Source organism: Syngnathus leptorhynchus, unplaced genomic scaffold (assembly GCF_054491065.1).
Source record: "Syngnathus leptorhynchus isolate UIUO unplaced genomic scaffold, UIUO_Slep HiC_scaffold_356, whole genome shotgun sequence".
Lineage (NCBI taxonomy): Eukaryota > Metazoa > Chordata > Actinopteri > Syngnathiformes > Syngnathidae > Syngnathus > Syngnathus leptorhynchus.
In genome coordinates, this window is record NW_028232317.1 from 1 (window position 1) to 25,855 (window position 25,855).

Genomic DNA, 25,855 nt, shown 5'->3' on the forward strand with positions numbered 1-25,855 from the left:
AATTTCCAGACTTTATTGGGGAGGCGCCCGCTGCGTGAAAATGAGGCTTTGCAACTGGCAAAGGATTCAAGCAAATCCATCCATCCATCCATTTTCTGAACCGCTTAGTCCCCACGGGGGTCGCGGGCGTGCTGGAGCCTATCCCAGCCGTCATCGGGCAGTAGGCGAGGGACACCCTGAACCGGTTGCCAGCCAATCGCAGGGCACACAGAGACGAACAACCATCCGCACTCGCATTCATACCTAGGGACAATTTAGAGTCTTCAATCGGCCTACCAAGCATGTTTTTGGGATGTGGGAGGAAACCGGAGTGCCCGGAGAAAACCCACGCGGGCTCGGGGAGAACATGCAAACTCCACACAGGGAGGGCCGGAGGTGGAATCGAACCCGCACCCTCCTAACTGTGAGGCGGACGTGCTACCCAGTGCCCCACTGAGCCGCCCGATTCAAGCAAATCCGCTAAGCATTATATCAATATCGTCCGTCATCTCGGGAGCCGTGATTATTGCGTATTCAGACAATTTTCCAGTAACGTTTTTTACCCTGGCCTACTTTTTCTTTCTTGTGTAAAATGTCAACTTGCATCCATTTTTGGAAAGGCGCAGGCAGAACATTAGCTCACTTGGACAACATCAAACAAGAATGGTAGCAATGTGTACAAAAATGAATCGTTCTTTTAGGTTGATTTCTGAAAGGAAAAAAAAGAAGCGTGGCTTTAGTTCTGCTGCTCCAGTTGAGTTCCTCATCGGCTCAACTAGGTACAAGCATAGTTGTGACACTCGAGTCGACATTGGGTACGTAGGGAGTATAACTTGCAGGAAAACCGCAGCTATCTTGTAGGAATTTCAAAGTGGACTTTGGCGACACTGAAATCAATCCAATCCGTCAAGCAGTGCATTTTCCATTTCCACTAGTCCGCTTGTGGCTCTTTTATTCAGGGATTGTACTGAAGAGTGATATTCCTAGAATATGGGTCAGCCATGTTGTTTTCTTGACAGCTGCAAGCGGGCGGCACTGGTGCAATAGACTCTCGTAATTGTACAGGTCAAACAGAGGACAGGAGCAGAGCAGAAATCCATAAGCTTTTGGCTTACATTGTACATTATTATTATTCATTTGCCATGATGAAGTTTGTTTTCCGGTGCTGCCTAAAACGCTCCTGAAATTGCCATATTTGGTGCGTTTTGTATCTATCTAGGCCAAAGGTGCTGCGAATGCAAACAGCAGCAGCAGCAGCAGCTCAGCAGAAGATGATGGTCGTAGCACCCATCCAGTGGTTTCGGGTCAGTAAACACCGGAGCGCTCGCCGTTCCCGCGCAACTGCTAAATCGGTCAGAGCCTACAAAGAAAGCGGCGCTGTGGATGCGTAGTAAACCTGCAAAACCTACAAAATCAAGTACAAAATACAACCAAAAAAAAAAATCATCATCAACGTCATCCCTTAATAAAGTGCCCCTTTATGGTGGTGGGTCAATGAAAAGATCACAATGATACAAAAGCTTGGTAGCGGTTGTGGACTGCACCTAACCAAAGCCATTTATTATGCTTGGATTATAGTTCCTGATAGAAAATAAAGAAGCCTCATTCTTAAGATGGTTTGCAGTTCAATAATAAGAATAAGAATCATCTGAATTGACAGAAAATGTGCTTCCATCAGTGTAGAAGATTTTGTTTATTTGGACTGGGGTGGATCTGAAAAAGAGGAACGGTAGAGTGGGTGGGCGTGTAGGAGGGAGGGGGGAGAGAGGAAGGGGGGGGGGGGGTGAACTGGGAGGTGCGGCATCAACTGGCATACAAGCAGCAGCAGCAGCAGCAGCAAGCTGGCTTTAGGGCTGGCTCTATTGTTCCTTGTGTTATTGGTGCCAAATATCATTGTCCCTCCCTCATTAAGGAGCCAGGAAGGAAAGAGAGACACAGAGAAGAGCCAGTCCAGTCCAGTCCTCCGTCCGCCATCCACCAGGATTACCTCTTGGATACGCTAGGGTGGACAAAAGCAAAGCATAAGAAGGCACACGCGCAGCACACTTCACCTCGTGGCTGCCTTGCCTTCTTCTTTTTCTCTGCATTGGGAAGTACAGTGCCTGCCGAGCCAGCCAGCGAGCGGTGGCGGGCGGGCGGCAGTGGCCATCGGGCTGTTGGGAAGATGGGGGTGCTGAAAAGGGGAGCCTTGCTGTGGAGCTTCTTAGCGCTGCTCTTTCTCTCCATCTGGGAGCTGGATGCACAGGCAGCAGTGGGAATTAAAGCCACCTACATTTGGCAAACAGGTATGTTTCTACTACTGAGTCAATTTTGATTTTATTTTTACATTCAAGCGTAACCAAAAACTTTGTGCAATCTTTGCATATACGTAGTTACTGTGCACTTAGAGGAAATGGTACTATTCTCAAAGAGGACCAAGTTGGATCCCTAGTGATTCTGATGTTGCAGCACATGACACGACGATGTAGGTAGGTAGGTAGGTAGGTAGGTAGGTAGGTAGGTAGGTAGGTAGGTAGGTAGGTAGGTAGGTAGGTAGGTAGGTAGGATCTGATCTACTGCAATCAATCCCTCAGGTCAGCGCTCAATGTCTTGGAGCAGCTGGGACGCCGCTTCTATTGGAGTCATTTATCACACTTTGACACGTGTGCAATTGATGACAAATGTGTACGGGATGCATCGGAAAGCAAACCAGCCCAGCCCAACGTCTGTTTTGCTTTGGGGTGAAAGTCAAAAGGGCAATTTTCAAAGATGAAGGGATTGTGTTTTGAGTGGCAAGCTGTGTGATGCACAATTCCACTGTTGTTTTGGGTGGTGCCTTGCACCACTCAAGGCTCATTCACTCTGAGCACATGGTCAGATGGACACAATACTAATGCATGCTCCAATGAGCAGGAGGGAGGGAGGCAGGGGGATGGATCCCCCAACCTGGAAAGATGGGGGGGCGGCGTGCAGCTGGTTCTGGTTGGCGTCTGTTTCATTTCTCTGTGTTATGCTGGATCAATGTGCTGGTTTCAGCCCCAGTAGCAGCAACTGATCAATGCTTAGAGTTCCAGTCATGTAGTTCAGCCTGCATAGAATCAATAGAAGCTGTGAGTGGAGTCAAGTCCTTGGAAAAAAAAATAAAAATCCATTCATACTTGTTTATTCTACCATGCCAGTCAAATTTGAAAGAATGATGCTGATGATTTCTCCTATTATCACACGGTGGGCTTTGAATTCACATTTGGAGGTCACAATTGTTGTTCTTTAATTGACTATTTCGAAATGTAGTGCAAACAAAGAGCAATGCAAGTTGTGGGATTTGATGCTTCCACTCGTTGATGATATTGCTCCATTTTGATTTGGACAGACAGTCTTGCTTATATGTACACGTGGATCATTTTCCGATAGCGTCCATATGTCCTAGATCAATCACTTGATTGCTATTGAAAACAGCAATGGAGTAGCATTTACAAAGATGTCAACCAATTGGGAGCAAGTCCGAAAGAAAAGCCCCTTGGGTGCATCTTTAAATTGGATTGTTTACAAGCTGACACCAAATGCAAAGAAATGCGGCGATGCCTCCTGCTATTATGGGCTGGGCCTCCCTCTGAGTCAATGCAGGCAGGGGAAGGGATTAAGAGCAGAGCAGATTGGCCAGACAAAGTTAACCCAGATATGCTACGTATATACGTGCCACTCTCGGCTTAAGTCCATTGCCGCTTGTCTCGGTCAATCGCACCATTAGCTTCCGGTAGCCATAAGATTTTTTTAAACTTGATCCACCGTGCTACCTACCGACCCACATTCTGTCTTGTGCTTGTCTGAAATGACAAAAAGAAGGTTTGAGGGCGCTACGTCGTACATTTTGGGGGGCGGGATTGTGGTGTTACTTGTCCTCCAGAGACCGCATGCTGTTCCCAGCAGCAAGTGCCAAGGGAAGGAAGACTATATCAAATGCACAGAGGAAATATTAGCATTTGCTGCGCCAACCCAGAGTGGAAGGATTCAAGTATGACACCGTTCCTCTCTATTTGCCGAGTAAATTGTCAATCAATCAATCAATCAATCAATCAATCAATCAATCAATCAATCAATCAAGTCAAGTTTATATAGCCCTAAATCACAAGCAGTCTCAAAGGGCTCTGTCCTCTGCATTTAACCCATCCCCATGTGATTTTGATCCATCCCCTGGGGGAGAGGGGAGCAGTGAGCAGCAGCGGCGCCGCGCTCGGGAATCATTTTTGGTGATCTAACCCCCCAATTCCAACCCTTAAATGCTGAGTGCCAAGCAGGGAGGCAATGGGTTCCATTTTTAAAGTCTTTGGTATGACCCGGCCGGGGTTTGAACCCACAACCTTCCAGTCTCAGGGCGGACACTCTACTACTAGGCCACTGAGCTGGCAATGAAAAGACGCAGACAGATGTTGGCTCTTAGCAGGTTGGAAGCCTTGGCAGGGAAATCCAGGTCAATTACAGCTGATCCCCGATGGCAGTATTTGTGAAAGCAGCCCGCCTATTTAGGTATCATCCCTGTATTGTTGTCACTTTGTTCAAGCACGTGGCTCTCCCCTTTGTTCTCCCCCACCACCACCATTGTCCTCTTTGCCTCCTCCCACATTAGAATTAAAAATACCCCACTGGTGTTTAATGACGCCCTCGGCTTCCAACTGAGGAGGGTGGAAAGGAAGGAAGGAAGGAAGGCGCTGGCTGTGCGCTGTACGTATTTCTATTTGGCCAGCTGCATAGATTGAAATGGAATAGTTGCGTTGAGGAAAGGAAAGATCTATTTGGGGCACTTTTAGAGCAAGGCTCTTGTTTTGTGCGACATTCCTATTTTAGCTTTTGCTTGGTCATCCAACAATTGTGTATTCTGCGTGGACTCGTTGTTGTAGTGCCAAATGGTGCTTTTTGTTGTTGTTGTGGCAAATTGCAGCAATTATTCTCTGCGGCTTTGACAATGCTTCATCTTCGCAGTGGACTGCCCTGAGTCAAATATGCTCTGTAGGAAAAACTCAAACATGTATAGAGTAGCTAACTCTCTGCTGCCTCTTTTTAATACGAGCACATTTGTTGTTTTCTACGAAGGCATTCTATTGCAAGCAGGTCTCACAAATGTCAGGACTGCCGCTGAAGCCCGTAATTGAGTGTGCTAGGGTTGCCTCATTACATCCACTACATTTATAGCAAGTCAAGTATGGTGCCGTGACTCGGGAAAGATACTGAATACAGACACAAGATCAAACACTGTCATTTTCTTCCTTCAAATGATTCTACTTGTCTTCAGTCGACCACTGTTTGCTCAACACACCGGAACAATGAAAGCGAGGAAGAGCACGTGCGCTGCGGATGGCAGAACCATGTACAACGCGTATTGTTGAGAATGGGATTGAACCAAATGAGTTGTTGGGACAATGGTGGCGGTGTGTTTCTTGCTATTTTGCGCTTTAGCGATGAGCCGTCCTCCTCTAGTTAAAGCCTTGTTTTCCTTTGGCTAATTGATATTCCTGGAAAGCTTTATGAGATCCAGTGAACGTGCCGGAGGATTGTCCTAAGCGGCATTAAGGGCTTTGGTGTTTCTTCCTCTTCTTGTCTTTCTCTATGTAGCTAAAACAAATGAGCTAAACAATCTGGCTTTTCTCTCTCTCAGCGTCCTCATTGATGGAGTCCATTGGCCAGCCAATGTGGGCTGCAATGAGGGTCTCCTAGAGCAACAGACATTGCATATGATGTTGCAATACGCTATTGAATTTGCGTACTTGACTGCTATGTACAGCTTGCAGGCTGCAGATCCCAAATAGGTAACATTGCTTTCTGATCATAAGAATCATGATGATAGATGGGAATAATCATCATGAATTGCCTTTTTTTCAACAAGGACTTGCTGGGGGCAAGCAATTTGAAAGCTGGTCCTGCCTCTAAAGCTGTGTCCAGCACGGTTTTGACTTTTGAGATAGCAATCTCAAATATTCTCTGCCTTCTTACTGCTTCTATTTTGGAACGGTGTCGCAAACACGCCTGGCTCGCCACCTGTCCGATCCTGATGCCCGACTAAGAATGTTTGTTTGTTTGTTTGTCGTATCCAAGCGGACAAGTGGTTGGCCATCCGCCCGGCTAAGCGGCCTTTCTGTCTCCTTTCAGGTGCGTGGGGTCGATGCATGGGCAGCGAGTGCGGGCCGGGAGGCAGCCAGAGCCGAGCGGTGTGGTGCGCTCACTCGGAAGGCTGGACCACCCTGCAGACAAACTGTAACCAGACGCAACGGCCCGACAACCGCCAAAAGTGCTTTCGCGTGTGCGACGGCCACAAAGAGCTCTACGACTGGCAACTGGGCGCGTGGAACCGCTGCCTGCCCGTGTCCATGCGCGGGGCGGGGGGGCGCCCCCCCGCCGTCTGCGCTCGGGGCGAGGAGGGCGTACAGACCCGCGACGTGGGCTGCGTCCACAAAGCGGACGGCCGCCCGGCAGAGGACGCCATCTGCGAATACTTTGAACCCAAACCCCGGCTGGAGCAGGCCTGTCTCATCCCCTGCCCTCGGGATTGCGTCCTGTCCGAGTTCGGTCCGTGGACGCCCTGTTCCAAGACTTGCGGCATGGGCCTGCAGAACCGAATTCGCGCCGTTCTGGCGCCGCCCTTATTCGACGGCGCCGCCTGCTCCAACCTGACCGAGTTTCAGACGTGCCAGCCGGGACCCTGCCAGGGAGAGGAGAGCCCGTACAGCCTGAGAGTCGGGTCCTGGGGCCCCTGCTCTGCGCCCGTCGTCTCCAGACGGGCCAGACGAGCTGAGGGAGAAAGCCACGGAGCCGCCAAAAGGGGGGGCAAAAAACAAGCCGCCAGGAGAGAGGGGCTCCCACGGCCCAAAGAGGACCACGTCCAGGGGGATCAGCTTCCCAGACGGGCAGACAAAGCGCCGCCAAAGAGGAAATGGGCCAAGGTGAACGCAAAAGCCCACAGAGCGTCCTCCCGACAGCCGGAGAGGAAGGCCAAAGAGAAACGGGAGAAGAAAAAAATCACCCGAGAGCGCTTGAGGGAGAAGAAGGGAAAGGCGGGGGATCCCGAGACCCGAGAGCTCATCAAAACCAGACGCCACAGGAACCGTCTGAACCGACCCGGAGGGAAGTTCTGGGATTTGCAAATTGGTTACCAGACCAGAGAAGTCTCCTGCGTACACAAGAGTGGCGCTGTCGAGGCTCTGAGGTAAGACGCGCGCGTTGTGCCAAAAGAGCGAGCCCACGTCTGACCAGACTGCTTTGGCTTTGGTCTTTGGCTTTGGCCTTTGGCCTGGCCTCGGCCTCGGCCTCCGCCTCCGCTTCCGTCATTCCCTTCCAGCCTGTGCTCGCACCAATCGCTGCCAGTCACCTTCCAAGCGTGCGTGGTCACCAAAGACTGCAACGTGACCCAATGGTCCCAATGGTCAGCTTGCTCCAAGGACTGCTACGGGGCCGAGGGCCAGCGGAGCCGCACTCGAAACGTCAGCCAGTTCTCCGTGGGAGGAGGGGCCCGGTGTCCCGAGCTGGAAGAGAAGCAGCCGTGCAATCCTCAGGGAGAAGCGCCGCCGCCCTGCATTGCGTAACTTGTCGCTTCATCGCCATTTGCCACCTCTGTTTGTACAATTTCCAATGAGCCTGCACGTCTTTCCGCAGTTACAAGTGGAAGAGCACCGAGTGGTCCGAATGCAGGGTGGACGCCTTGCTGAGCCAACAGGACCGGCGGCGAGGAAACCAGACCGGCTTGTGCGGAGGCGGCATTCAGTCTCGAGAGGTTTACTGCGTCCTGGCCGATGAAGATACGCCGTCCCGCCTCGCCAGCAAAGAAGGTCATCCATCTCCTTGCAATTTCGCATATCCATTGCAAAATGCGCAATATTGCTATGATATGGCTTGAATATTTGCAGAGGTGCACAGGTCCATTTCAGTCAGGGCTTTTTGTTTGACCTCTATTTCCCTTAATATTGGATCAAACTCTGAAGTTGACATGTGTCAGGGCCAGCCAGCCATAGCGCAAGTCAACATGGGGGATGGGAAAAGGTAGCTGCTTGCGAAAAGCACTTTCATCAGCTCATGAATAACATCAGTGAAAGTTGTCGTGAGCTTTTACATCATCTGTTGGGGCCTAACGTCTGTTAAGTTGCCGCCCCCTGCTTTCCTGCTCAGGTTTGAACCCGAAATGGCAATTTGAAATGGGCCACTTTGACCAAATGCAAATGTGCGCGCAAAAGCCACCAAGAGCTGAAAAAAGAGCTTTCTGCTCAATTGGCGGCGCGGCGCGGCGAGTGGCTCGTGCTTATCCGTTGACACGGCTCCATCTGGAAGCTGAAGTGAAAAGGATTGCCGTCGTCTGCTCGCGAGCAGCCGGCCAGCCACTTTCAGGTGTCACATTTCGCATTGCCAATTCAGTTAACGGCCAGCCAGCGTTGAGTTTCGCACCTTTGCCGGCAGGAAATAGGAGCCGACCTGCTCAAGTGTGAATCGGAGAAGCGCTATGCCATTGAAGCAGATCTTCATTCCAATCAAAAGACGGACTATTTTAGGCAAATGGCATCGTCATCCGGACCGAGCTGATGACCTTGCATATGCACATGCAGCCTGGCTGTGTACCATTTTGTGTGTGTGTGTGTGTGTGTGTGTGTGTGTGTGTGTGTGTGTGTGTGTGTGTGTGTGTGTGTGTGTGTGTGTGTGTGTGTGTGTGTGTGTGTGTGTGTGTGTGTGTGTGTGTGTGTGTGTGTGTGTGTGTGTGTGTGTGTGTGTGTGTGTGTGTGTGTGTGTGTGTGTGTGTGTGTGTGTGTGTGTGTGTGTGTGTGTGTGTGTGTGTGTGTGTGTGTGTGTGTGTGTGTGTGTGTGTGTGTGTGTGTGTGTGTGTGTGTGTGTGTGTGTGTGTGTGTGTGTGTGTGTGTGTGTGTGTGTGTGTGTGTGTGTGTGTGTGTGTGTGTGTGTGTGTGTGTGTGTGTGTGTGTGTGTGTGTGTGTGTGTGTGTGTGTGTGTGTGTGTGTGTGTGTGTGTGTGTGTGTGTTTTCCATTCAGCACTGCGACCGGTCAACAGTGATCTGTGCGTGGGGATTCCCCCCAACAGCACCCAGCTCTGCCACATCAACTGTCCGGTGGAGTGTCTGCTTTCCTCTTGGAGTGCCTGGGGACCCTGCACCTATGAAAACTGCCAGGATCAAAGTGCAAAGAAAGGTATGTAGCAGGCTCCTCTCTTGATTTGGACAGCAGAAAGACAAAAAGAGAGGCAATCCTTAGTGACGGCGCCCTCTTCCTGGATCATGGAATGTCCTGCCCTCCAACACGGCACGGCTAGTCAAGCATCCGAAAAAGTGCTTGGGAATTGTTTCTTTTTTTCCCCTCCCTTCTGGTCACCAGGCTTCAAAATGAGGAGGCGTCAAATGCTCAACGATCCGACAGGCGGCGCAGGAAATTGCCCGCACTCGGCGGAGGCCATACCGTGCGAAGAGCCCAGATGCTACGAGTGGCTCGTGCTCAAGCTGGAAGAGTGCGTCCCTGACAATGACAGGGAATGTGGACCGGGAACACGCAATCCTCAAGTTCAGTGTGTCGACACTGACGGTTTGTTGCAGCCGGTGGTTCTTTTCGTCCCGGCCCGCCCGACGGCACGACGATAACGCGAGTGGCCTTCTTGTCAGGCCGACGTGCGGAGACGCAACTTTGCCGCGACGCCATCCTGCCCATGCCGGTCATCTGTGAGGTGCCTTGTCCAAAGGACTGTGCCCTCAGCACCTGGAGCCAGTGGTCCCTCTGTTCTCACACCTGCTCTGGAAAAAGTACGGAAGGCAAGCAGAGCAGAGCGCGCTCCATTTTGGCCTACAGTGCAGGAGAGGGTAAGCGCAAACAAAGTCAAATCCAATAGCCACACTCAAACGTGCGTGCATCTTGTTTGACATCCCGACCTACCGATGCTCCTCACACCAAAGAAGCTTGTTTTCTTTGAAGGAGGAAAAAAAAAACGTTCACAAGGAGAAGGACAAAGAAAGAGTTGCTTCTTGTCCTTCAATAGGTGGAATCCAGTGCCCCAATATCAGTAGCCTGCAGGAGGTGAGGAGCTGCAACCAGCACCCGTGCACGGTGTACCATTGGCAGACGGGCCCGTGGGGACAGTGCATAGAGGACTCCTCCGTCCCGGCGACCAACGCGTCTTTGGAGCGTTCCTCGTGCTCAGTTGGGATGCAGACTCGGAAGGTCATCTGTGTGCGGGTTAACGTGGGCCAGGTTCCGCCCAAAAAGTAAGTCCATTTCTGATGCTCATCATTGCCTCTGTGACTGAATGCTCGCTGCGGTTCCCAGCCGAAAGCCTTCTTTCTTCTGTCACATGACCATGTGGCAGAGATCATTAGCGCGCGCGTGTTGGGGTGTTGTTTGTTTTTTTCTTCACATCAGACCAGGAGCGCCAATGTCAATTGTTTCAGGTGTCCAGAGAGCCTGCGTCCCGACACGGTCAGGCCCTGCTTATTGCCTTGCAAACGGGACTGCTTGCTCAGCCCGTACAGTGACTGGAGCCCCTATCCGTCAACATGTCAAAAAGGTGGGCTTGTCCTTCTGCAGCCTTTTTCGGAGAAAAGCTCTCGAATCCTATTTTGTTGTCCTTGGGTCGGTCGCCTGCCCTCAGGTGGCAAGACAAAGACGAAGCAATACAGAAAACGCATCGTCATCCAGTTCCCGGCCAATGGAGGACAAGAGTGTCCAGAAGTGCTGACGCAAGAAAGAGAGAGTGATGCTCCCTCTGTCTGTCCAGGATACAGGTACAAGTCCCTTTTCATGGATTTTTGGGGGTCAATACAAATGCTTTCTTTCTTCAGATGGAAAACACATAAATGGCGAAGATGCCAAATGGTCCCGTGGTCAGTCCGACAGGACAGCCCCGGAGCTCAGGAAAGCTGCGGGTCGGGCCTACAGGTTCGAGGTGAGAACGCTTCTGGAAACATAAGATAGAGTTAAAAGCCTTGTTGTTTGCTTGATGAAGAAGAATAACCAATGCAGCGCTTGCGTCTCAAATTGACTGGGCATGAGGCCGGTGCTCTTTGGTGATGACTATCCGAGAATACTGGCAGACGTTAGCTCTCCAATTCCTCTCCAGTGAGGCACATCCTGCTCCACCACTTTGATGTCTCTTGCTAGGATTTAGCACCTGTCAAACAAAGTAGGCTTAATAGACAAGCCTCTCTCTTTCTGTTCACCATTGTATACAATGATGAAACATTTTTGGTTTGACCTGTATTCCTTTGCATGTCTGTATTTGCAACGGAGAGTAAAGCCTTCTCTGCACCGTCTCTCTCATCTGTCCGTCCGTCCATCCGTCCGTCCCCATAGCCGTGTCATGCCGGAGGCAGAATGGCGGGCAGGCGGATATCGAAGCGTGTCTGAAGTTCTCCAGGTCCATGCCGCCTCTCACCCAACTCTGCCAGCTGCCCTGCCAGGAGGAGTGCCAATTGAGCAGCTGGTCCAAATTTTCCCCTTGCACAGCCGACTGTGTGGGGGTCAGGGTCCGCAAACGGACGCTTGTGGGTAAGCACGTCGAGATAGACTGAGAAAGAAAACAACAGCTACAAGCTGAAAATGCCACTATGAATTTCCCCCCCACATTTTCCCCCCATGCTTGTATGGCTTGCAGGTAAGAGCAAGAAGCGAGAGCAGTGTAGGAACCACCAGACGTATCCCCTGAGTGAGACTCAGTACTGCCCGTGCAACAAATACAACGCCCGGCCCGTGGGCAACTGGTCCGACTGCATACTTTCCGAGAGCGGCCGGGCCGAAGGACAACTGGGCGTGAAGGTCCAGGGCGATATCAAGGAGTGCGGTCAAGGCTACCGATACCAAGCGATGGCTTGCTATGACCAGGAGAACCGCATTGTAGAGACTTCACGTTGCAACAGTCACGGTGAGCTGATCTTCGCTTTTCAAATGGAAAGAAAGAAAGAACAAAGCTGCAATGACTAATAGAGAACACAAAAAGTGGAACCAGACTGGCATATTGCGTACAGAACGTACGTAGGTAGTATATTTTGCAGTGGCTAGCAGATGTTGCCAACAAGTCCGTTCGTTATTGATACTGGAGCACAGATGGCACAGGAACAAAAGGAAAGGCTGACCAAAGGCCCTTTTAGTCTCTCTCGCTTGGCTGGCAGTTAGACTGACCTTCAACGACCACATAGGGCTGGCCGATGCTTGTCGAGCTCACATCTCGGATATCACCATTAGTCAGGGGAAAGCTGAAATCAGCCCCAATCTGTCAGCAGGCCCTTTGGATCTGGACCGATACACTGTGTGATTCCGATCCTTTGTCGTCCTATTGTTTCTAGGACACATCGAGGAGGCTTGCATCATCCCCTGTCCGTCCGATTGCAAACTCAGCGAGTGGTCCAATTGGTCACGATGCAGCAAGTCGTGCGGCAGCGGCGTTAAAGTTCGATCCAAATGGCTCCGAGAAAAACCGTACAACGGCGGGAGGCCTTGCCCCAAACTCGACCACGTCAACCAGGTGAGCCGCGGCGTCCTGGGATAAGCTCGGGCTGGTCTCGTAGAGGAGCGTGTCAGTGACGTGAGCCTTTTTCTTCTCTTTTCTTTGTCCAATGCGTTTCAACCACAGGCACAAGTAAGGACTTTCTTCATTACCCAAGCGCATACGTTTGCCTGTCCGGACTTTCAAATGTGCTTCAAACAGGTTTACGAAGTGGTGCCGTGTGTCAGTGACTGCGGCCAGTATATTTGGGTGGTAGAGCCATGGAGCGGATGGAAGGTTAGCAGCGTGGACCTGAAGAACAACTGCGGCCAAGGTGTGCAGACCAGAAAAGTCAGGTAAAGAGGCGGCTTTTAGCTCCTACCGTGGCCTAGCGTGGCGCCTCGCCTCATCCCACCTTGCCCCGCCTCGCCTCACCTCGCCCCACCTCGCCCCGCCTCGCTAGCGCCAACAGGCCGTGGTGTTTTGTATAACAGGTGTATGCTGAACACTGTGGACGGCCCCTCGGAGCAGGCGGAGGACTACCTGTGCGATCCGGAGGAGATGCCTATGGGCGCTCGCAACAGCCAGCTTCCCTGTCCAGAGGACTGTGTCTTATCAGACTGGGGAGCCTGGAGTCCATGCCCATTGGTGAGAGAGACTTTCTGTGTACATTTGATCTTTTTTGCCAGATGAGGGAGCCTAATATTCCTTCATCAGGGCAGCGGGCGGTGCGGTGGGAGAGAGAGCGGTCGTCGCCATAGTAACCTTTGTATAAAATGTGTTTTCCCCTCTGTACCGGTGCTGGCTTGCCAACTTTCTAAAGAAAAGATTTTTCATCAACCAAATTGCACTTTGACTCTATCACGTGTATTCAGTATATCGTACGTATTTGTTTGTCGCTCAGCCCTGTAACGGGAACACTAGGCGAGAGAGGAGGGCTTATCCAATCAGGCAGCCCGCAAAGGACAAGGAGTGCCCTTTGAGCACTCAAGCCGACTTTTGCAAACTCAACAACAATTGCTTCCACTACTCCTACAACATTACAGGTGAGAGCCAAGCGGCCGGCTGGCATCTTGATTGGCCGGACGGCTGGCTTCCTGGCTGGCCGGACGGCTGGCTTCCTGGCTGGCCAGCACAAGCCGGCCAGCCAGCCAGCCAGCCAGCCGGCCAGGAAGCCAGCCGGCCGGCTTGTGCTGGCTGCAAACCTCGTCGGTTTTCCTCCATTGATCTGAGCAGATTGGAGTACTTGTCAGCTGAGTGATCGAGCAGTCTGCGGAGATGGGATCAAAACCCGCATGCTGGACTGCGTGCGGAGCGACGGCAAATCTGTTGACCTAAAGTTCTGTCACGAGGTGGGTTAGGGTTGGGTTTTTTGCCGTTGTTTTGCTCAATCTCGAATCAAATCCTTGTAATTGTCTCAGCTTGGCCTGGAGAGGAAGTGGCAAATGAACGCCTCTTGTGTCGTGGAGTGCCCCGTCAACTGCCAACTGTCCGAGTGGTCGGCATGGTCCGACTGCTCGCGTACCTGCGGACTGCGAGGTATCTGGAGACTTGAGGGTCGCAGGTTCACCGGGAGAATGTCAAATTTGGGACTGCTTGTCACCAAGACGTGCTGATGAGGCAAAAAGCTCCCCCCCCCTTCTGGTCTTCAGGCAAGCTGTGGAGAAGAAGGACAGTCATCCAGGCTCCCCAGGGCGACGGGCGGCCGTGCCCGAGCCAGATGCAGCAGTGGAAGCCGTGCCTCGTGAAGCCCTGCTACAGCTGGAGATACAGCGGCTGGTCCGAATGCAAGTCTGAGGTCAGCCGCTCGACAAGTCTGAGGTGGCCCTCCGGCTGGATGTTACAATCATCCTATGAGACATTTTCTTCAAGCGCAGGGTGCGAGATGTGGCGAAGGCTTGCGCTTCAGGAACATTTCTTGCTCTGTGTCGGACGGAGGCCATCTCCCAGGAAGTCCGGTGGACGACGAGCTGTGTGGAGAACAAGAGCCTGTGGTGGAAGGCGATGCGTACGTGGTACTGCAGGAGTCCTGCACCGTTCCGTGTCCGGGTATACAAAGTCACTTGAGTAAAGCCATTCAGTCGTTTTTGGCAAAATGCAAACAAATACAAATCTTTTTTTCTTTTTCCTTAGGGGAATGCTACCTGACAGACTGGACAGTTTGGAGTCGGTGCCAGTTGAGCTGCGTCGGTGGGGATGATCTGGGTTTTGGCTCAGTGCAAGTCCGCTCTCGAGCTGTTGTGGCTCAAGACCCTGAGAATCTGCTTCAGTGTCCGGAACAGGAGCTGGAGGCCCGGCCGTGTACAGGTTGAAATGTCCACAATCCAGCATTGGGGTTGAAAGCGTCCTCCGTCCGTTTTCATTTGAACTGAGCTTGTTCTCCCTTCAGAGGGCCAGTGTTTTGAATACAGCTGGCGAGCGGCACCGTGGAGAGGCTCGTCGCGGCACGTCTGGTGCCAGCGCTCGGACGGACTCAATGTCACAGGTGGGTGAGGTGTGCAGACCAGACGTTGATTTCCTATCCATTGGCATTTGCGAGGGAGCCTTCTGCTTGTGGCAACGGTGTCAATTACAGGCGGGTGCCCGAGCGCAGCCAAGCCCACGGCCGAGCCATCCTGCGACCCGCCCTGCGCCGAGCCGCGTTCCTTTTGTACACAGGTGAGTGGTAGCCTTTGCCGTGCAACATTTTCAAGATCCTGTTTTATGTGCTTGATGTAAGGGATGTTGCCCGTCACCTTGGAAATCTCCTTGAGTCGTCCTTTCTTTCTTTCTTTCTTTCTTTCTTTCTTTCTTTCTTTCTTTCTTTCTTTCTTTCTTTCTTTCTTTCTTTCTTTCTTTCTTTCTTTCTGTGTACGCGTGTCAGTCGGGCGTTTGTGGCTGCGAGGAGGGCTACACAGAGGTTATGACCTCTGACGGACGACTCGACCAGTGCACCGTTATCCCGGTGCTGGAGATCCCCACTGCCGGTGACAACAAAGCCGACGTCAAGACCATTGTGGCCTTCAACCCCACCCGGCCGCCGGCAGTCAGCCTACCGGGCAGGGTGGGCCGCACCTGGTTCCTGCAGCCTTTTGGTCCAGGTAGACGCACGCACGCAAGCGAGCGTCAAAATGGCTGTCCATCCCTCCGTCCCTCCGTCCGTGTCTATGCTCTATTCCCACTCACTCGCTCCCAATGTTTGATCACAGATGGAAAGCTGAAGACCTGGGTATATGGCGTAGCAGCAGGAGTGTTTGTTCTTCTCGTCTTTATAATGTCAATGACTTACTTGGCATGGTAAAGTACCAGCGCAGCGCAGCACAACTCGGATCCCTCCCTCCCTCCCTCTCATTCATTCACATCATCACCAGTGATTGAATGGGGATCAGAAGAGAGAACGCTTCCAACTGGCAAATTCCACTTTTGATCAGATTACATTCAAATTTCACAAGTTTGATCTCCATGACGTCACTGTCCATGTTGAATCAGGGTTTTTGTGTCCATCGTCATCATTTTTTTTTTCTTTTTTCTCCGCCTTCACATTCTCTGTTTAGTCGTGGCTTTTGCCTTTGCCATGAGCCAAAGTCCAAGTCCCCTGCAGATGGGGTGTACTGGCTGGATCCAAACAGCTACACAGTGCCTTACATCTGCCCGTCGTGCCAGAACCTTGAACAGCAAGAGCTCTGGCAACTCCAGAAGCAGCAGCAGCAGCTATATGCAGTCCAGCAGCCTCCTCGAGCGGCCTCGCAGGGGCAGCGGCCGCAGGGGCAGCGGCCGCAGGGGCAGCGGCCGCAGGGGCAGCGGCCGCAGGGGCAGCGGCCGCAGACACAGACGCAGCCGCAGCCAGAGCCGCAGCCAGGGCCGCAGCCAGGGCCGCAGCATTCGCTCCACTGCTCCACACCTCACTTTGAAACGCTAATCACTTAATCAGGACAACGGCTGTTTGTTGGCTGGCTGACTTTGAATTGCGCCGTGCTGCCGTGCCGCCCTCCTCCTTCTCTGTCATTCATCTTTGATCATTTCATTGTCATCATTTCACGGAGGTGAGCTTCCAGCGTCAACATCTCGGTCAGCGTTTTGTGTTGTGGAAGCAGCTCCGCGTGTTTGCTAACTGGGCTTTGTCACGGGCGCAAATGTTTGCTTTTGCTTGTTTTTGTCCGGCAGCAAGAAGCCAAAGAAAGCACAGCGACGACAGATGAACAACAGACTGAAGCCACTGACGCTGGCCTATGACGGAGACGCCGACATGTAGGAGGAGCGTGGAAAAGCCTTGAGCTCCGCCTATCGACTCATCTCCTTAGCAGCTTTGCTTTCCTCCACGGTCCGCTGTTCTTGTTTTGCCTTTCTGTCTCGATTTGACTTTGGACGCACGGAGGTTTGCCTTTTTCAGGCACGTTTGGCCTGGTAAGCTCAACTCTCCGGACACGGAGCATTCTGAATTTCACAGCGACTATCTCATCTGCCTTCCGCGAGCGACTTTTTTATTTATTTGTTTATTTATTTATATATTTATTTATCTCTTTATGTATGTATGTACGAGTATTTGTTTTCGGGCATCGTTTTGCACTATATTAGTGCAGCCAGTTGTACTCGCGTCCACCCAAGAAATGGCTTCTCTCCAGAAAATGCGTTGAAGAAATGTAAATAATGATTCTCAACATCCCCTTGAAACATGTACAGCTGCTGTCCGGTGGTTGTGGAAGAGCAAATCTTTCGTCAGAATTCCTCACAGTGAAAAAGTTTGCACTTACTTACCGAGTTTGACTTTGGACACTGCTCAACCAACAACTGTGCTCAGAAAGGGGGACCACATCCTCACTGTTTAAGAGAAGATGGAAAAGGTCCTGTGTGATGAGTCTTAATGGCATCAAAAAGCACCACAGACGACGAATGGTCCAACTTCCTGCGCTGCCGCATCTTTTCACGGGATGCATGCCGCCAGATGCCTCGGATATTCTCATTTTGCCTCAAGGTGACCTTTGGCCTAGACCAGGGTCTGAGGGAGCCACTGTCCCTCCCCCCTGTTCCGTCCTCAACAGAGCAGGTCAGACTTTAACCTTTGATTTGAGGCCTTGTTTTCGATTGACCTCATTTGACTGCTCCTTTGGATGATTGGCACGAGTCAATATTGAATGGATATCAAAGAAGTGTACATTGTATTCATTATCAATGGCCCGTCTGCCCCCCCCCCCCCCCTCCAGCTGTTTTGCAAAGCTTTTTGCCGGTAACTTCGCGGAATGTTTCATTGAAAAATACTTTTTGAATTTTTGGCGTTTTTTTTTGTACTGAAACGTTGAACCGACCGCAAAAGGAATAAATGCCGAGCGAATGCGAGTATACCGACGTGGAAATATGAAGTTGCAGATGGACTCTGTTCTTTCCTACTCTTTATATGTCTTTGAATAATTACTGATAATAAACCCCGAGAAAAAATGATCTCGCAGAGTATCGTTGATGACATTTTGTTGCGGGTCATTCTTGGTATCCAGAGGTTTTGTGACGATAGTTTATTTAGCCCATTCTTAAGATTTGACACTCTTTAAATGCAGCCAAGCCATCACATGACACAAACTCCTAATCATACACTGTATAACTTGATTGGGACCTGCTTAAATGAGAGATGTGGTGCGATTGAGTCATGAGTAGCTACACTGTAGATGGAGGTATCCTTTAAGTCTCTTAGAAAGCATATTCATCTCTCGGGGGATTGACGCTGGTCACCGCCAACTCGGTGTCGTGGCTCTTGCTCTGCCTGAGCGTGTACACCTGTCGTCTCCATTTGCATACGATGAAGGCTGCCAGGAAGAGGCAAAGCACAAACAGCAAAACCATTGACACCAGAAAAGGTGGCCAAATGACACAAATCAACAGCGGCGAATGAGCTGAACTGCCGCCGCAGCGCTCACTACCGTCGTTGAAGAAATAGGCAGCCGCCACGCCGTGGCTGTATACGGTGTCTCGGGCCACTTCCGAGGACCGGCACGTGTACAGGCCCGCGTCCAATTCCGGGCTGGCGTTCATAATGACCAGATCCTGGCTGCACACGCGGTACTTGGCGCTGGACTCCAGCGTCTTGTTGCCAAAGCGCCAGTGGACCTGCGCAAAGTTGGAGCTAGCCGGGCAAGGCAGCAGCATGTTGAGCCCTGGAGCCAAGGACTTGTTCACCACTGCCACTGGACCTACAAATCCACAGCGACACGGAGATGTTTGGTGTGTCCTATTTCAGTCGGTGTGACTGATCATAACCAGTGGATGGATACATACCAGGTAAGGGACAGGCGGAGACAGCGTCCAAACTTTGGATGGCCATGGTAAGGTTGGACAAGGCAGCGAGCGCCGAACAGAGCTTTGTGAGCAGGTCCCAGGCACAAGAGGGATCTCTGGCCAGAAGGCAGTCCAGGCACGTGTCGTAGCGAGCGCAATTGCTGACTGGGATCTGGACCACGCCCACGTCCGAGCTGGCGTACAGCTGCCCCTACAATCCAGTCTCAGTGGCCAGGCGGACAGGAAAGGAAAGCAAATGTGGACATTTTACCTTCTCCGACAGGCGCATTGTCCTGAGGGCTTGGCCTCGGAACACTTGAATCTCCTCGATGACAAACGCCTCTCCGTCAGAAACGACAGCCTTCTGAATAAAACCGTCGGCTGGTGGGCGGGCCAAGAAGAGATTATGATTCACTCCTTTCTTTCTTTCTTTCTTTCTTTCTTTCTTTCTTTCTTTCTTTCTTTCTATAGCCTACTTCCTTACCGGTGCCAATGAACACCACATCCCGCGTCGCTCCGTCCAAGGCGCTCACACGGTGTCCGACTATCTGGCCCAGCGCTGCTCCCCCTTTTTCATCAGCAGAGGGCCACTGGCTTCTGGTGAAATCTTGATCCGCTCTTTGTCCCAAACATTCTGGAACATGGGGGACTCATGAGGTCAAATTGACGAGGCAAGTCCATTTCTCAAGATCGTGGCCAGAAAGTCTTACCTCATCAGAGGGTAACAATGAACTGACAAAATCCATATTGTATGCGCACACAGTCGACACTGCATCCCTGGAAAGAGCGAATGAAAACAATTGGCTACGCTACTTCTCTGGTGGATGAGATTGCAGCTTGTAGTTACAGCTGTGAGGTGAAGACTGCGTATAATCGACTGTGTCGCTCATCCTTCAACAGGTATGCGCTCTCCACCACAGAGGGCAACTTCTGATCGGGCAGAAAGCAATCCAGCCGCGCTCGGGGCAAGGACTCGCTGTGACCTATTTTGCCCTAAAGCCATAAATACATACATAGGTATGCATGCATACTTGCACTTGATTGCAGTTTGGATTTTGCAAGTGGATTTTACCGCGGGGACTCGAGCCAGCTGCGATACTCAAACTGCGCCGTTATCATCCTTCACAACATCAGAGAATACTACATAGACCCAAGTCCTTCCCATCTCGTACTCGTACAAAGAGTCCGCGTGGACAACGTTCATAGCATTTGGAAAACAAAGGGGATCGGGGTAGAAAAAAAAAAAGACATTCATTGATGTAGTCGCCCAATTTGATCGATACAATTTGTATGGAGCGACTGCATATCTGTTCTTGTTTTGATTCAAGCACAAGAGTTGAGTCGGTGTATGTTATTGTATTTGTATACCTAGCTGGGCATCCATGTATGTGCTACCTACCTTTCATCCATTTGCAATCAATATCACGCCGAGTATCATAGTCGCTGATTTGCCTTGATTCCGCATACAGTTCCTTTTCTGTCCGACACATAGCAGAAACTTTGATCATTTTTTTTTAGAAACAAATTCATACATTTGCTTCAACTAAATTTGGAAATAGGTTTGCAATGGGGTGCCTGCCTGCCTGCCTGCCAAATTTCCCAATTGGATTAGAATACAGATTTGACGTTTTCACCTTTATTTTGAAGAGCAGGTGGTTATTGACTACTTCCCATTTGGCGACGCTTCCTGCTCACGCACGTCTTAGTTTGTTTGCCACACGTTTTCAAGAGTGCTCGCTCCTCCAACAAGTACAGACTCGGCGATGTCAAGCGAGCCCAGCTTTTACACCTACGTTGCCCTTTGTCCTTTCATTTTTTGTACCTTCTTTATTTCCTTTGCCTTCATCAAGAAGTCAACACTAATGATGTCACAATGCTTTAGAAATCTCAAAACTTTTGCCAAAGATGGCAGTCACCATGGCGATGACGTGCATGCATATTATGCAATTGCATTCAAATGACAGAGAACCCCCCCCCCCCCTAAATATCAGACTATATAGCAAGCTTTGTCTTTTTTTAGGTCAGTTAAGATGATCAAAGTATTTACTTTTGATGTGAATGACCCATTTTATTTGGGGCTCAAAAGTGAAAAAGAATGAAATGTTTTTGCTCCAATAGCACACTATAGTTCTCCATCTCTTGTAACAATTCATATTTTCATCATGAAAGCTTTGAAATGTTTTTGTTTTTTTCAAATGTCTTTTTCAATGTTTGCATTTCACATCCTGTGTGGGATTTTTTTAAGGAAATGTCTCGGTTTCCAAATAGTCATTGGGTCATTGAATTTACAGGCACTCGGCACGGCGTGGAAAAAGTGTGGGTGGGCCAGGCCTCCGGGCCTCCCTCCCTCCGATCGATCGGGGACTGCCTGCCGTCTGAAAGCCCTGCAAGTTTAAGGCCGACAACACTGCCCTGCCTTCCATCCATCCATACGGTATGTACAGGACAGTACCTCCGTCCCTCCGCCCCTCCCTCCGCCCCTCCCTCCATCCATCCATCCATCCATCCATCCATCCATCCATCCATCCATCCATCCATCCATCCATCCACCCCTCCATCCATCCCTCCCTCCCTCCCTCCCTCCATCCATCCACGTTCATGACAAAGTGCTTTACGAAGATAGAAAAGATCCCATTCAACTTTGACAATAATCCAAAACCTAAGGACGATTTTCCTTGTTTTTCTTGTTTGTTTGTCAAAGTGTGCTTTCACGCTGCACGCCATTTCTTCCAAACGCCAGCGAGTTGTTGGCACATGCAAAGGTTCAAGAAGACGTTTGTAGTATTTCATTCGTCCACTAGATGTCAGTGCTAGACCCAATCTAAAAGCGAGTGGCAGTGGCAAAGCAGTTCAGAGTTGAAACACAATGACCAGAGTAGATGATTGGTCCAAAACCTCTTGTTTTCTCCATTGATCTATCATCACCAGGGGAATCAAAAGGCACTTGACCATTTTGTTTTGAATGAAATGAGGCAAAGGGTTGATTTGATTTGATTTGAATGTAACTTGGTAATTATCCAACCTTTTGACTGGTCCTCTGCGTTTGCATGCACACCTATGTTATGTTTGTATACTTTACCCGAGAGATAATCCAAATGATGCTGTTCCAAAAGCCAATTCTAATAATAACTTGCAACCGTGTGGCTCACATCATGACGTTTCAATTTGGTTTTCTTCCATTCCTTAAATTGTTGTCCTCTGCTTGTTGAAGTCTTGTAATTGCCTTCATCATCAGCGCGCTCCTAATTAAGATCAGATGGAAACAGAGATTGCCTTTTTTGGTCCTCTCATTTAATCCGCACTTCACCTAATCATGTCTCAGTTAACTCCCCGCTGCCAAGAAAAGGGAGTCCGCCGGGCCAGGCCGGGCGGGCCGGGCGGGCCGGGCCAATCAATTAAGGAAAGCTGTAAAAGCCACTTCAATCCGGTCACTTTGCCGCAACCTCAAGGAAAGAATCCAAATGTGATTACGCACGTCTGCCCAAATTGTTGCAGGCAAAAGATGGCTTTTTCCATCCAAATGCTCTACGTCAACTGTGATTAGCTGTTTGAAAGCAGCATATAGTCTCCATGAAAATGGATTTTTAAGAGGGAGGTCCCATCAAATAAATATGCTCACTCGGATGGCTAAAAAAACCAACAACAACAACAACAACAACAATTTGTCAATGCACTTCTCAATTAGCCCTCACCAGTATTTTTTTTTTAATGTAGTATTATTTATTTTAACATGAACTTGTGCAAAACACAAGTGAAGAAATCCCAAGTTTCTGAATCACATCACAGCACACCACTAGAACAGTTCATTTGCGACGTTTAGCCCCACCAAAAACCCCCACCTCTTTTCCATTGTCAACGGGCCAAACGGAAACTTGTGTTTTGCAGTCAGGCTAATTGCAACCAGGAAGCAATTGATAGATACCCGGCCAGCCGGCGGGCCGGTGGGCGGGCCGGCCAGCCGGCCGGCCGAGTGGCAGGCAGCCGTGCACGCAGGCAGGCAGCTGCATTTTTTGGCCGGGCCTCCAGCGCTACTCAGCCATTCATCTCTGTCAGCCCTCCCTCCATCCTGGTTGGTGAAAAGCGCTGGCTCCTGCCGGGCTTTTTGTTGTAGGCACATGGCGTTGAAGTGCAGCCCTTGCGGTCAGGCCTAGTTTGACGGATGCCGAGCGACGCTTGACACGGCAGCTGCTTGGGCCGCAGCCAGCCAGCCGGCCAGCCGCTGAGCGAGGGAGCGCCTTGCCTGAGGGCCCGCGGCAACATCTGCCCTCACAATTGCAAAATGGAGCCGAGCCGGCGGAAGGTTTGCGTGCCAGCTCGGCGGACACTAACTCTGCAATCATGGCTCTTTCTTTCTGAGGAAGCGCCTACGCTGTCATTTCCGCTAATGAATGGCCACTAAAAAGGTACGCTGGAAAAGTCGGCAAATTGCTCTGGCGAAAGAGGCAGCCCAGCAGGTGTTTGAAGCGAGACGCACGTGCTGCGTATTGATTGGCCAGCCGCAGCTGCAGGCCTATTGCTTCTTGTAAAGGGGTCCTTATTATACCACAGTGATACTTCTTCAAACATTTGGAGGATCAGCCCCTGAAATGTGGCTTCATATTGTGGCGCCGCAATGGAAGTACGCAGGCAAGCAAGCAAGCCCTGGTGATTTATCCTCCCTGGTTCAGGCTCTCCGTGTCACGCTGGGCCCGTGAAGGCTATCTGGACCATTCAGTGCAGGAAGCTATCAGCCAGGCTGGCTGACTTATGGCCAAAATACAAGAAGAGCACTCCAGTCTTGTAGCAGCAGCAGCGAGGCTGGCTGGCTGACTGTGAGGATTTATGAAAGTCTTTTCTTCACTCTAGTGTGACAAAAAGGATGCTATCTATCTATCTATCTATCTATCTATCTATCTATCTATCTATCTATCTATCTATCTATCTATCTATCTATCTATCTATCTATCTATCTATCTATCTATCTATCTATCTATCTATCTATCTATCTATCTATCTATCTATCTATCTATCTATCTATCTATCTATCTATCTATCTATCTGTCTGTCTGTCTGTCTGTCTGTCTGTCTGTCTGTCTGTCCGTCCGTCCGTCCGTCCGTCCGTCCGTCCGTCCGTCCGTCCGTCCGTCCGTCCGTCCGTCCGACCGACCGACCGACCGACCGACCGACCGACCGACCGACCGACCGACCGACCGACTGACTGACTATCTGTCCCCAACCTAGAGACAAACTTGACTGTGCTCACAAGGTGGGCAGATGAATGGAGCAGCAGCAAAGGTGCATGCAGTGAAAAGGAACACATAGTCCAGCAAACATGTAGTGCCGTGGTCTTCCCGTTCGGTGTGTATTGATCAGACAATGTGTCCCCCTCAAATAGTGGTTGCAGATTGTATTAGTTGAGGAGCAATCTATTTGCGTTTGCCTGCCCCCATGCACATCTATCCGCTTTGGAGCGAGACCCCCTCCGATTGTGCTGAAGGCCAAACGCCGCCCATGCACACGCGCGGGCGGGCGGGCAGGCGCTATAAAGGGGAAGGCTCCCTTGTGTCCCTTTCACATCAGCGGCAGCTGCTCAACTATGAGCGCAACTCCCGGATTAACGTTGCCAAGTACGTAACTGTTTGTAGCGGCAATCTTTGCTTTTTTTTTTTTTTCTGCTTTTTTTTTCTCTCCCCTCTGTCTCTCTACCCCCCCCCCCCCCCCTTCAACACAGTGTCCGTCAGCGTCTCCTTTTTGCATCTTCCATCAGCCCGCCCGCGGTCATGGCTCGCGCCGGCTGTTTGACAACTTGAGCGCGCAGTGAGGTAGACGCACCTGGCTGGATTTATGCTACCATAGAGTCAGTGGCACGTAGCATCCGAAGGAAATTTGAGCCAGCCAGCGAGCGAGCAGCCGGAGGGAGGATGCAGGGGACGTGTTGGTGCGCCGTGTTCCTCCTCATGCCTGTACTAAACCTGGTAAGTTGGACGAAGAGAGCTTCATCCATTTCACGTCATGTGGGGATGCATGGGCAGCGGGAGGGACTTTTGGACTGTGTCATTCGTCTCAAAAGTCCCACGAACTCACGTTTTGCTTTATATTATCTTCATGAGCAATATGTGAAAAAAAATCTTCTTCTTCTTCTTCTTCTCTATTTTCATTTGATGCTATTTTGTATTTACTTTGTGAGACTTTGTAAAATGCACTTCAATAATAATATTTCAATAATTAAATCTGAAATGGTTACAAAACACAAACGTGTTTCTGTGGGGACAGTCTCCCTTCCTCCCTTCTTCCCACCTTCCCACCTTCCTTCCTTCCTTCCTTCCTTCCTTCCTTCCTTCCTTCCTTCCTTCCTTCCTTCCTTCCTTCCTTCCTTCCTTCCTTCCTTCCTTCCTTCCTTCCTTCCTTCCTTCCTTCCTTCCTCGCTTTCTCGCTTTCTCGCTTTCTCCCTTCCTCGCTTCCTTCCTTCCTTCCTTCCTTCCTTCCTTCCTTCCTTCCTTCCTTCCTTCCTTCCTTCCTTCCTTCTATCCTTCCTTCCTCACGCCAAGAAACTCAATGTCGCTTGTCTTTGCATGAATAGACAGAGGAGAGCATATTAGAGTGGAATCCAACTTTTGGTGCTGTTTGTATTTTTTGAACTTGATAAATTGTGACAGAAACCCCAGTTGCTGTTTGGTGGAGGGCCTGTTCCGCACAAAAATAGGCTATTCACAATTGATAATCAATCCATTTCAACGTGCCTTTTACTTCCTGTGAATTGTGTTTGGTGTGGTTTTACAAATGAAGAAAATACATCTGTTTGGATGTCTTGATAGTTTTTTTTTTTTTTTTTAATCCACGCAAAACAATGCACTCTGGACCGGTGTGTATTTTTCAATCGATGAAAACCGTCTTGAAATAATCGCCAACAAATACAATACTTTTCCACATTAAAGCGCACGTTGATTGCTATGGAGTATAGGGCAATTGAATGCGCTTTCTTAGGTCAATGTGAATGGATAGGACCCTCTCAAGGCTTCCAAAGGAAGAGGAGCAAGAGAATAGGCTGACTTCTGATCACGCCTCATATCCAGGAATGAAATGAAATTGAAAAAAAAGAATCCTCGGTACTATTCACCCCGAAACCCGAGTAGTTCAAAATGCACGCACGCACGTAAAGGGAGCCTATTGTGCTGCGCGCTAACAAGCTGCCTTATCCGCAGCGGCAAGGATTAATCCTGAACTTTG

General features: G+C 50.3%; 2 protein-coding genes and 1 long non-coding RNA gene across 4 annotated transcripts; 1 reads left to right on the plus strand and 2 right to left on the minus strand.

The window, feature by feature from the left end:
• Nucleotides 1–1,202: 1,202 nt before the first annotated feature.
• Nucleotides 1,203–24,350, plus strand: LOC147036953 (thrombospondin type-1 domain-containing protein 7A-like). Its single transcript, XM_085905207.1, has 29 exons — nt 1,203–1,283; nt 1,892–2,264; nt 6,100–7,153; nt 7,286–7,525; nt 7,600–7,772; nt 8,977–9,132; nt 9,316–9,519; nt 9,597–9,791; nt 9,968–10,193; nt 10,377–10,492; nt 10,577–10,709; nt 10,767–10,870; nt 11,278–11,472; nt 11,579–11,845; nt 12,267–12,445; nt 12,629–12,762; nt 12,901–13,054; nt 13,311–13,452; nt 13,643–13,758; nt 13,828–13,945; nt 14,059–14,204; nt 14,284–14,455; nt 14,540–14,713; nt 14,796–14,891; nt 14,982–15,064; nt 15,270–15,486; nt 15,595–15,682; nt 16,550–17,429; nt 20,941–24,350. The coding sequence occupies exons 1-28, from the start codon at nt 1,215–1,217 to the stop codon at nt 16,635–16,637; spliced, it is 5,412 nt and encodes a 1,803-aa protein (XP_085761333.1). The 5' UTR covers nt 1,203–1,214; the 3' UTR covers nt 16,638–17,429; nt 20,941–24,350.
• Nucleotides 1,475–17,373, minus strand: LOC147036954 (uncharacterized). The gene is made up of 3 exons (XR_015064823.1): nt 17,141–17,373; nt 2,047–2,212; nt 1,475–1,978 (listed from the first exon to the last, which is right to left on the minus strand). It is a non-coding gene; the product is annotated as an uncharacterized LOC147036954 (long non-coding RNA).
• Nucleotides 17,763–20,449, minus strand: LOC147036955 (semaphorin-4E-like). Of its 2 annotated transcripts, XM_085905205.1 has the most exons (9): nt 20,284–20,449; nt 19,722–20,126; nt 19,497–19,642; nt 19,360–19,426; nt 19,134–19,283; nt 18,921–19,030; nt 18,650–18,860; nt 18,295–18,564; nt 17,763–18,180 (listed from the first exon to the last, which is right to left on the minus strand). In XM_085905205.1, exons 6-9 carry the CDS (start codon nt 18,936–18,938, stop codon nt 18,065–18,067), a joined length of 615 nt encoding a protein of 204 aa, XP_085761331.1. In that variant the 5' UTR covers nt 18,939–19,030; nt 19,134–19,283; nt 19,360–19,426; nt 19,497–19,642; nt 19,722–20,126; nt 20,284–20,449; the 3' UTR covers nt 17,763–18,064. The 2 variants fall into 2 exon arrangements, with proteins under 2 accessions (XP_085761331.1, XP_085761332.1); XM_085905206.1 differs by lacking the exon at nt 19,497–19,642 and having other exon boundaries at nt 20,049–20,126.
• Nucleotides 24,351–25,855: the final 1,505 nt, after the last annotated feature.